We start from the raw sequence: 12372 nt of genomic DNA, 5'->3' as shown, positions 1-12372 counted from the left end.
AGTGGGGAGTTAATTGGGATGTTGTTAACTGGGGAGGCAATTGTGGTGTGGGGGTGCACATGGTGAAGATTAGGGTACGGAGGAATACTTACAATGGGGACATTACCTGAACTGCGATGTATCACATGGAATATACGAGGTCTGAATACTACGGCAAGGCGTCATAAGGTACATGCTTATTTGGTGCGTAGGGGTGTCCATGTGGCTCTGCTCCAAGAAACCCATCTCACTAAGGCGGAAGGGAAGGCGCTGCAACGTAGGTGGAGGGGTCAAGTTTTTAGCACGTCGTATTCGGCGTTTGCTAGAGGAGTGTTAATTTGGATAAGAGCAGGTGTCCCTTTCCAGGCCACAGGCCGCATCTTGGATCCGGAAGGCAGATACGTAGCAGTAGAAGGGAGGTTGTATGGCAGATATGTTGTGTTTGGTTGTATATATGCTCCGAATATGGATCAGGCACGCTTCTTGGACCGACCGTTGGGGGCACTTGTACATTATCTGACTGGCCCAGTAATAGTTGGCGGGAATTTTAAGTCAATAACGGACGTGGTCCTTCATAGTTTACATCCCCCATTAGTTAACTCTCCAGTTCGCCAATTAGCTAAGAAGCGCTCAGATTGGCAAGATAGGTGGGGATTAGTGGACATTTGGCGCTCGCACCACCCACACGATAGAGACTATTCCTTTTTTTCGGCCTTGCATGAACTACATGTCAGGATAGATACAATACTATGTTCTCAATCCATAGCCCACATGGTAACACACACTGAGTATTTAGCTAGGACCATATCCGACCACAACCCACAGTTACTGTCTATTAATTGGCTGAGGGAAAGATCCGCGATACCTACCTGGAGACTTCGCCCTGAAACGCTGGAAGACCAGGTTTTCCAAACAGGGGTGCGAGAGGGCATTGAACGCTATTTTGAGGACAATCAGGGAACGGCATTGAGTAGAGCAGGGGAATGGGATGCTTTTAAAGTGGTGATGCGAGGGCTTTGTATTAGTAAATATTCGGGGGTGAGGAAAGAGATACTGAATGATGTAGCGAAGGCAGAGGAACGTCTGAGGGAAGTTGAGAAACAAAGGCCAGAGCAGCAGACACTGCAGGCGGAACTCATGGAAGCGAAGGAAGTAGTGGCAGCTAAAATAGAGCGCTTGCGGAGCTTTGACTACAAAAGTTACATGGTAAAGGCCCACGAGGAGCGGGACAAAGTAGGAACGCTGCTAGCACGGCTGGCAAACCCGGTCCCGAGGGGGGGCCCGGTCATGAGAATAGAGACGGCCGAGGGGGACATGGCTTACTTACAGAAGGAAGTGCTATCACGGTTTCTAGCCTACTATGAATACCTGTACAAATGTAATTTGAGAGTGGATGAACCTGACATAGATGAATACTTAGAGGGGATTCCACTTCCGCGACTAGATGAAGAACAGGCGGAGCTATTGGGGAAGGATATTACTCTGCCTCACAATATGTGGACATTCTGGCACCCCGCTTACTGGAGGTATATACCGAGGCCAAGGGGTTAGGCCGGTTACCCACGTCCATGCGGGAAGCACTGATTATCCCCCTTTTAAAACCGGGAAGGGAGAATGCGGATGTGACCTCTTATAGACCGTTGTCTATATTGAGAACGGACTACAAAATCCTCAGCCGAGTATTAGCAACCCGATTATTGCCGTATATGACCTCGCTAGTGCACGCTGACCAGGCGGGATTCATTCCAACTAGGAATACATCCTCGAATATTCGGAGATTAGCACGGATTATGGGAGCAAGCCAGCAAGAAGCACGCCTTCCAGCAGCCCTATCAGTAGACATAGAAAAGGCTTTTGATAGTCTGGAATGGGCGTTCCTTTACAGAGTGCTGGAGCGATTCGGTCTAGGGGAGCACTTTGGGGCCTGGACGAGAGTATTGTATACCTCGGCAACGGCTAGGGTACAGTTGGGAGCGGTGATATCCACCCAGTATCCAGTCCTAAGGGGGACGAGACAAGGGTGCTCCTTGTCCCCACTGGACACTGGCGATAGAACCGCTTGCTGTGCAGGCTAGATCAGGGCTATACTACCAGGGCCTACGGTTGAGGGACGTACCACAATACATATCGTTATACGCAGATGACCTGCTCCTATTTTTGGAAAACACAGGGGACGCGTTGCAAGAAGCAGTGTCCCTCCTGTCACGATTTGGAGAACTATCGGGCCTTAAGGTGAATTGGTGTAAGACGTGCCTCTTCCCGATGCAACCACAAACACGACCGCCAACGTTGTTTGGGGAGATGAAATGGGAACCAACATGTCTCACATATCTGGTGGTTCGAATCTATCATGATGCCACGGATATGCTAGAAGGGAATGTGGGCGTTGTATTAGAGCCTTGAGGGAAATTATTGCGTTCTGGTCCACGCTCCCTCTTTCGGTAGTAGGGAGAGTAGCTCTCCTTAAAATGGTGGCCTTGCCCAGACTGCTTTACTACTTTCGGACTCTGCCTATTTGGATCCCTCCGCGCATGTTTTGAGAACTACGGTCATTGACTATTGGTTTTCTGTGGGGTAATGGAAGGAGAAGAGTAGCGTTAAATACACTGATGAGGCCTAAAGCTGAGGGAGGGATGGCAGTCCCTGACTTCGAGCTCTATTATTTAGCAGCCCAGCTGCAGGTGCTCATGCAAAACGTAGCAGTAGAATTCCGGGGCCCTGAACAACTGCGAGGCACAGGGATACAGAGGCATGTCCTTTCCTACATAGTGTTACAACAGACACTGCACTTAAGGGATTTAACATCGGAAGAGAAGACCCTGCAGCTGTGCTGGAACAGGAGTCAGCGTAGGGCGGGGGTGGCGCATCCATATGCGCCGGAAATTCCATTGGGAATGTTGACAGCGCTGCCGCACGGTGGAGACTGGTCCTCCCTTATGGAATGGGAACAGCTGGGACTCCAAATGGTGGGAGATGTATACGAAGATGGGAGGCTGATGCCCTTTTAGGCGGTACAGGAGAGATATGGTCTCCCAGACGGTAGCTTCCTGACACATGCAGCGGTAACGTCGGCAATTCGGAAGCATTGGAAGGGGGGGCAGGTGGAACCAGTGACAACCATGGCTTGCCAATATGTTGCAATGGCTGCAGGAACATTTAAGGCGATCACTTGCCTTCATTCTCGGATGTTGCATGAGGGACTGCGACCACTGGATGGTCTGAAATTAAAATGGGAGGCGCAAGTAGGCAGATCAATACCAGACACAGCATGGGCCCACATTCTTGAAAGGACATGGAATGGAAGTAGAAATGCACGTTTCCAGCAGGTGCAATTTTTTATATTGCACCGAGCTTATTTGACCCCAGGGAAGATTCGGAAATACTTCCGGGTCCGGGATGCGGCTTGCCCTAGATGCCTGGAACCGGGTGTGGAACTGGAGCATATGCTCTGGAACTGCCCGTTTTTGGGGCAATACTGGGCTGTGGTTGGGGACCTCCTAAATTACATAACTGACAGTTGGATTATGATATGGCAGTATGCCTGCTACACTGGTTCCCACACACAACCAAAACTAAAATAACTGGCAAATGTATTTACCTGGGGTTATTATTGGCTAAGCGGGAAATCACCTGGCACTGTAAATCAAGAGATGGGCCGTCGAGTAAGAGGTGGATAACTGAGCTATGTAAATGGGCAAGCAGTGAAAGCTTCATTAGATTACGACAGGCCAAAAGAACTGATAATGAAAAAGCTCTGGAAATGGCTAGGGCATGAGAGGCATTAGTGCAGACTCTGCAAGACTCGCAAGTGAATGGTGAGGATTAATGTATGTGGACAATACATGTGATACTTCATTTGTGCATTGTATTCTGACCGTTACCTGTATAAATGATATGATGTGGTGATATATACATTTGGAATGTGCCCACACCTACAGCCAGGGGAGGGAGGGTACCGGGGTTAGTTGGGGGATAATATGAAGACATATTTGATGACTAAAAGGGTGTGGATTGTGTTTTGAATTGTATGATGATACAAAACCCTAATAAAATATGTTTACAAAAAAAAAAAAAGAGTCCTTATTATAACTAGCTCGCTTTAATGTCTATATGGCGTATCCCTCAAAATCCCTTTTGAAGGTTTTCTTAAGCACCAAATATGTGCTGATGGCATACAAATGCATTAAAGAAATTCCTGGCAACCAAGAAGACCGTTGCCAAAACATTTATTTATTTATAAAGTTTTATAGAATTGTGAAACCTGTTTCCAAAATTGGATGCATGGGTACAAGCTCTGATTTTAAGATTGTGATCTTCCTCTTAGGTCCAGATGGATGAACCATAATCATTGTCCCAGGTTTCTTACAAAGAACCAAACACTGCCTTAAACAAAAATATGTCAAAACTCTAGGTGTTATCCTGGGTGTCACTCTGTCGATGATATTACAGATTAACTATGTCACAAAGCACTTCACAGTGCGTGCATCATCTGAGGAATGCTACCACCGCTGCTTTTGCTAAAAAGAACAGCACTTGTGTTTGTTATGGTCATTTGCAGAACTGATCACTGCAATGGAACAAGTTGTTGTCTTCCTTCATAGACCACAGGGATTCTCAAAAGAGAGGAAAACCACAGCCCACCGATGTCACCCCACTGGCTTATGCCAAAACAAAGAGTGATCTTTCAGACCATAAGGCTTTTATACAACGCCTCTTTTTTACCTTATAAATAAAGGCTACTTTAAATACTTTACTGATATTTGTAACGTGTTTTTCCAATGTATGTCTGTATGAGGATATGCTCCTCATTGGTTAGAATGAGCTTTATAAATGTGACAGATAAATAAAAATAAGTAGCATGGACTTGCACTCAGATACCTAAAATACAAGGACATATCTTTCCTTCTTTATGTCTTCGAGACTATAGCCCTTCTATTGCTCCCACCACAAACACTTAATATTTTGCTCCACTATCTCAATTTCCTCATCTTTTCACGATTACCTTCTCCATGGCCCAGGATTGTTTACACGCCCTCTCCAATCATTTTTTTTAGTCCTCCTTAATCTCTCAATTAAGTTGTCTCTCTAAACTATCGGGAAGAACTCTACTTAATGAGATTCGTGCTAGTGCCAGGTGCAGAGAAGATCGAGTGGGAGATTCTAATGGTGCTGGTCCTGTAGGATGGACTGCGCCTCTTCTGAATTATTACCAGAGAAATGAGCCGGTCCATTGAGGAAGCAGAGCCAATGGGATGCAGTTCCCGGGCCTAAACATGCTACATCGCTGGACAAGGCACAAGTAACTAACAGCGGGGCATACTTGAATTGTTGGTTGCTCAGTCCTTCACTGATTTTGGTGGTTTCTAACAATGGACCGTAACCTCTGAGTCTGAGGAACAAAAGTACACAGCATTTTTGGGGCTCTCTGTACTCCCACGATTGATAGACAATAAGCAGAGTTAAAAGGCAACACACCTCCAACTGCATAGACAATACAGACATCTCTGTGCCCCTGGAGAGGCATGATCTTTCGGACGTAGAGTGCAGACCTTGAAAAGTAAGCAAAATAGATCTCAAGCAAAGCAAACTGGAGTTTTAATGAAGCTGAACCACAGGCCAGACACCAACTTCACCTGAAACAACTGCGGACAGAGATGAAGGGGAACATCCTATTTCTAATGCTGCCACAGATGCCATTATAATAAAGCTAAAATCAAGTTTCACATCCATAGATAATAAGATCAACTGTCACTTTACGCCTAGAAAGGCTGATAGACATTATAGAGTCTCAGAACATTTGGCTAGTCGGAGGAGAAGAACAAGTTACTTATCTTCGGTAACACCTTTTCTGCTAGAGACTTTAATCGCAGATTCCTCACTTTTTTAAATTTCCCCAGGCGCCAGACTGGATCTGGAAGATTTTTTATACAACTCTATTGCGTGCTGGTAGGTGGCATCATGCAGCTTTGAGTTGGGCCTGACCCGCTTCGGATACAACATTGGGAACGCTACATGCGTAACCACCTCTGTGGGCTGAGGTCAGATTTTCTTTCTGATCTCTTGCGCACAGTCAGACACAAAGCCCATAGAAATCAGAGTATGCCAGTGTGCTGATCTCCAACTTGGGATCTTAATAGTGGACTGTGCGCGTCCATTCCACAGAACGGGGAATTGGGGGGATCGTGAGAAATATCTACCAGAAAAGGCATTACCGAATGTAAGTAACTTGCTATTCCGCTAGAGACTTCTAACCACAGTTTCCTCACATTGTGAATGGATACATGAGCAGTACGTCCCAAGGTGGTGGGTTTGTGGGATGACTCAGGCCAGATTATCCTGCCAGATAGATTGGTCCACTTGGAACTGGCTGTCCAGACAATAAAGCTTTGTGAACATGTGGAGGGACACCCTTGTGGCAACTTGGCAGACCTCTAGTGGAATGAGCATGCAAACTTTCTCGGGGCTGCATCCTGGCCAGCCCATAATAGATAATTTGCATAGTACTATCCATCACAAAATGGTTTGCTTTTTACACCACTTTCCCCTTCTTCAAACCCGAGAAGCCCACAAACAAGTATTCGTCTGATCGATGGTCTCTAGTCTGATCAATGTAAAAGCTGAGGGCCCTTTTGGGGTCCAGGCAGTGGAGCTGTTCCTCCTCCTTTGAAGAGTGAGGTGGGTCCGACAAAGCTGGTAAGGTGATGGATTGCCCTATATCGAAGGGGGTGCCAGCATTTGGCAAGAAAGTCACTTTCATCTGGAGGACCAGTTCAGCCGGAAGAAGGATGTACATGGCTGCTGAACGAACAAGACCTGCAGTTCGCTCACTTGCTGAGAAGCACTAATTGCAAAGTGGAACACAGTCTTCATAGCTGGGAGACATAAGAGAGCAGCTGTGCATGGGTGCAAAGGGAGTGCATGTCAAATAGGTGAAAATGACTTTAAGGTCCCACTGCAGCATCACAAAACGTGTTGATGGGAACATATGGATCTAACCCTTTAAGAAACACATTAAAACAGGTAATAAAAAGGGATGACTGGTCAGGCAGCAGTAGAAAGGCCGAAAGATAACCCTTAATTGTCACAACAGCAAGGCCTTGCTGGGTTAAGGAAGGACAAAACAACAAAATGTCAGACAACTTTGTCTTTAAAGGTGAATGCCATGGGAGGAACAAGAAACTCCTCCCAGCTTGCCATGCAAACAGTTTTGTTGGTGAGACGCCAGGCTGTCAAGGTAACGCATGCTACTTTGGGAAGAAGATCAAAAGTCATCAATTGTCGCCATTCAATTTCCACGGGTGGGGATGGAGGTTATGCAGACTTGGGTGCAAGACTCGGCCCTGCTGCTGTGACGGGAGGTCTTCACGAAGATGCAATAAAACTAGAGAATAGATGCTCATGGCCAGAAGTTCAGGATGACACACTCTCCTGGCCCTGTCCAGAACCACAAGGAAAAAATATGCCTGGTCTTTCTTGATCTTTTCAGCACACTGAGCAGGAGAAGTAAGGGCAGAAAGGCAAAGAGGAGTCTCAAGTCCCAATCCAGGCGAAAGGCCACTAAGAGGTAGAATCGCCTAGGAAACTTCAACACACAAAGTTTTGGACACTGCAAATTCTCTGCGATAACTATTAGATCGAGCCAGGGTGCTTTTCACAGTCAGAAGATGCCCTGTGCCACCTCGGAGTGCAACTGTCATTCCTGATCCACTAGGAAATGTCAGCTGAGTTTGTCCTTCCTGGCATTTAAAGATCCTTTCACGGGCTGGTCGATCAGGACAATGCTCTGAATGTCGAAGCCACTTCCAGAGGTGTAGCACCTCCAGACAAAGGGCCCACCAACCTGTGCCAAACAGTTTGCTGCAGTACTCAATGGCGGTAGTGTTGTCTCTGAAAACCTGTACTCACTGCCCCAGATTGTCAGAAGGACCGCTTTTTCAGTGTCAAGCGAATCGCCCATAAGTCCGCCAAGAAGATGTGGAGATAGTACAGCCTTCCTCTTAAAAGAGTAATATGAAAGGTGAGGAGCACTCATATAATGCACAATTGTATAGGACGAGGGCCACTATTGGAGTGGGGAGTTGGGGGGCGAGGGGGGCAGTTGATTAGAGTAATGTAATATTCCTTAAATCACTTTACGGTGCAATGTATACAGTTAACTCCAATGTTATTGCAGTGCAATATCAAAGAAAACTCTAACACAAGCATAATTGTATGGTGCAACATTGCCATGAACAAGTGATACCCACCCGTAGAATGGAATTTGTGTAGATATTGTTGAAACTGTATAAACAGCATATATGCTTCTTGCACTTCCTCAACAGAAATGAATAAAATAAGGTTACAAAAAAAATTTGTTGTGGACCTGGGACTCCACAGGAGACCAGAATCCCTTCATCTCCCTGTCCCATATGACCTCCCCAACCCAAACGACGTATCCATCACAACTGTCAGTTCTGGGTGGGGCACAGAGACGGGTTGGTGCCTGGCCCAATTGCAGTCAAGCAGCCACCACTGCAGATCTCCAGTGACACCCATATAGAATACAGATCCCTTGGTGAAGAGCCCCCTGAACTTCAGATCCCCTCTTCAGGGCCCGCTTGTGCAACCAGGTGCGGCCCATAAGCAAGAGGCTAAGAAGCCTCTGTGCTGCTCTCACTGAGACCCAGGTCAAAGGCTGAAACATCTGGATCATAGGCCTGGGCTCGTTGAGGCAGAGTGAAGACTTGGAAGAGCACCATATTCAAAATGGCTCAGATGTAGGAGAGCTATTGTGAAGGAGTCCGGTGTGACTTCGGCAAATTGATGAAAAAACCCAGAGATGTCAATAGGTCAGCCTTGTCTGGAGTTAGATTATGACCACCTGAAGGAAGCTTGCTGTTGAGGTATGGGAAGACTAGTAGTCCCAAACTACGCAAAGGGCAGCGTTCAACACCATCACTTTGTTCACACCCACCGTGGGACTGGCCGAAGGTCAAAAGGGAGCACCTAGAACTGAAAGTGCTTCTGATTTCTCTGAATCCACAGTTGGCAACTGTGGGATTGTGATGAGGTAATATCGTTCTGAAGAACCAATGCCACCATCCAGTCTCCTGGCTCCAGGACAAACAGACTTGGGTCATGTGAGCATCTTCAACTTGTCCTCCGGAGCAAGAAATTCAGATGGTGAAGATCTTAGATGGGGAGAAGGCCTGTGTCCTTTTTCGGCGCCAGAGAATAACAGGAGTAACAGTCTGTCTCTGATGCCGGCATTCACTTTATGACTCCCTTGGCCAAGGCAGCATGGACTTCTCCACATAGTATGGGAAAGAAGTCCTCCAAGAGGTTTTGTGGGTCACATATCCAGGGGATGTAACAGGAGGGGTTGGGAGTTACTGTGTTCCACAAATTAAAGGACCTATTGGTTTGGGGTGATGCTTCTCCACTTGAGCAGGTGAAAGGTGATACGGCCTCCCACCGAGCGATCGTCCGCCGCAGGTAGCGAGGGTGTGGTTTTGCTGCAGCTGGAGGGCTAGGGACCTGGTAGGTTGCTGTGCCTGTGGGCCTTGACAAGGGCAGCCTGCACCCCTACCTCTACCTCAAAAGGATTAGGAGGCTTGCTGTTGTAGAGGAATGTTCTGCCGTCTGTTGATACCCCTCCTGAAGCCTCAAAAGGGGCAGGGTGACCCCAAAAGATCATACAGAGGCATTGTTGTATTTGAAACATTCAAGAGCAGAGTCTGCCAAGTCTTTAAAGATAAGGACTCATTGAATGCCATGTCTATAAGTGACTGCTGGACGTCACTAGAGAATCCAGTGGGGCACATCCAAGCACGGCATCTAAGTACCACACTGGTCCAGGCAGTCAGTGTCCAGGACCGCTCTAATTGAGTACCTCACCACACCTTGACCTTCTTGAATAAGATGTTGGAGGTTTGCTTGATATCATCTGGAATTGTGGGTAACATGTCCACCATCATGCTACATAAAGAGCAAGTGCATCTCCCCAGGAGTTAGGTGGTACTGATAGACCGGAGGGCAAGGCGGCTAGAGGAGAATATTTTGGAGAACGCCTCCATGCGACTGGTGGAGGTCTGAACCACCAGTGTTTCAAATGAAGGATGCTGGAGGAGAAAGGCAGGGTCCCCTGGGACAGGCCAGTGTCTCTTTGCAATTTGCCTATTGACTGAAGGGTAACACACTGCCTTTGCCTGGGTTCCCAACATTGTGTATGTGAATAGCTCATTAAAAGACAAAAGAGGTTGTTGGTTAGCTTGTCTTGGATGGAGGACTTTAGTGAGAAACATTAGCCTTCATTTTAGTGGGTAGAGTCAAGTCTGGTACGTCTACAGCCCTCCTACATCACCGTTGGGAAGGAGGTACACTCCTCTGTGGCAACTGTAGATAATGATGACTGGAGGCCAGTGTCCAGGGATGTATCCAACTCACTGGGGTCCTGCAAATTCAGAAATACATTTTCATCTTCATAGAAATTACTAGAGGAGTTATCATTGGTATATTCACTGAATGGAATGCAGTAGCATTTCTGGGTTGGAACTAGGGTACTCTCAAGGACAGTGTAAAGTCTGCTGGGGTCGCTACGGGTTCGCCTCAGAGTCTTAAAGGACTATCAGCTCTCCCACCGGTGTATTTGCCAACGACGACACTTGGAGTTGTGGCGCAGGATGCAGTTTCATTAGGGGTGCTGACATGAAGTCTGGTGTCACAATTTACTTTGGGTGTGGTAGAGTTGCAGTCCGAGTAGGGGATGGATCCGTCAGCGGAAGACAGAATGGAGGTCACCTCAGGTCCGCATAGCCTGAAAGCGCACTAAACGGGTATCAAAAATGAAGCCCAGGACATTCCTGAATGCTGTAATTTGTTGCAGCGTCACCAAAGGGACAGGGAAGTTGGGCCGAAGCGGAAGGACTCTCAAAATAATTTCCTGGGATGGAGACAGTGCGCGGCCTCACTGTACCAGGGTCTTCGGATGACATTGATGGGAGTGGCGGGACAAAGAGGAGACAGGTTTGGATTTCATTTTCATGATTCTTCCACGTCTTGGACTTTAATTTCAATGATGACTGGTCACAAGATTAGCCCCAGGAGAGTGTCTGTGCCCTTGACTACAACCGGGACTTCCTTGATTTCCATCAATGCTCCGCAACATGCAACTTGCCTTTGCGGTCACGGTTGGCCTTGGGATTCATCTTGGCACTCATTTCACAAGATGCTGATTTGTGCTTGGAGCCCAGAACTATTAGCACCATTGCTCACATGATTTTGCCCTGTCCCCTCTATCTTTACCCTTACAACTTAGAAAGCAATGCCCTCATAATAGGTTGCCAGTTCCCTCTATATTCACCTAATACAGTTGACACTTCACAGGTGTACTTGTTTATCTGTTATGAGACAAAATATGTAGTTATATTTAGTTGTAGTTTTACCAAGCTCTTAGTAACTCATACTTTGCAAGTTTTCAATAAATATTTAAAAAAAAGATATACAAACTTCTGATGCAACTTAAAGCTAATGTCACACACCTGATCTTCCTCCTCGTCCTCATCCTCTGCCAAGCGCTGTCGGCCCACCTCATACAGTCTGCACACAGTGTCCATGTTCAAGGCATCCATGCTACCTTGGTTCTGAGGCACACAAAAAACAGAAAATGGCTACGATTAAAACAGGACAGTTATTTCTAATCCCTTCCAAGCATATAGACAGTGTTTTGTAAGCAGGCAAACAAGGATATTACCAAATCACTGAATCCGTTCTTCCAGATATTCAACCTGCCAAGATGGCTTGAAACACTTCTACTTGTATCTATCTACTCTTCAATGGCATACTCTCCTTTCCAGAGTCCTTAATTCACTCTCAAGGTCAGTTTAATTATCACACTAGTGAATATTAAAATGGTAGTCCTGTAGGAAGCTGGGAGCAGGCAAGGACACTGGAACACACCTGCACAGGAGTAATTTATTTATATTTTTAAGAACCAGGGATATATGCACTGTAGGCTTACATATCACTGTCCTCTTCTCTCTGCTTACACCAAAGGGTACAGTGTGTGTGTGGGGTAGAGGCAGGTGGGGTCAGGGGTTAGAGTGTGGAGAGTGGTTTCTTTTACATGTAGAGAGGGGGAATTTCAGGCTACATATTGGTACATATCGAAAGATACTAATCCCCTTTCATCCAGATTCAGTGGATGAATGGAAATCATAACATGGCAACTAAATTACAAACAGGCACCCTTACCAGAACCTGAGCTTAGATAAAAAAACATTGAAAGCCGAGCTTTTGGGTTAAATCAGTCCCCTTCCTAAACCTTTACTTACAGAGCTACCGTGTAACATTTAGAAAAATTGTAAGCAATTACATATTTTCACACTAAAGGTTATGTTTTTGTTCTATATGTCA

At 46.4% G+C, this 12372-nt stretch overlaps 1 protein-coding gene across 7 annotated transcripts in view; it reads right to left on the bottom strand.

Moving 5' to 3' along the window:
• Window positions 1-12372, bottom strand: part of DCAF1 (DDB1 and CUL4 associated factor 1) — a 928365-nt gene that overhangs the window by 136369 nt on the left and 779624 nt on the right. For all 7 annotated transcript variants that reach the window (XM_078661275.1, XM_078661278.1, XM_078661277.1 and 4 more), the window contains one exon: window positions 11499-11600. In XM_078661275.1, the coding sequence (XP_078517401.1) occupies window positions 11499-11600 (102 nt within the window). The remainder of the gene's footprint in view (window positions 1-11498; window positions 11601-12372) is intronic.

The sequence above is a fragment of the Lissotriton helveticus genome, chromosome 9 (genome assembly GCF_964261635.1).
Source record: "Lissotriton helveticus chromosome 9, aLisHel1.1, whole genome shotgun sequence".
NCBI classification, from domain to species: Eukaryota; Metazoa; Chordata; class Amphibia; order Caudata; family Salamandridae; genus Lissotriton; species Lissotriton helveticus.
This window is presented reverse-complemented; position numbering and strand designations above follow the sequence as displayed.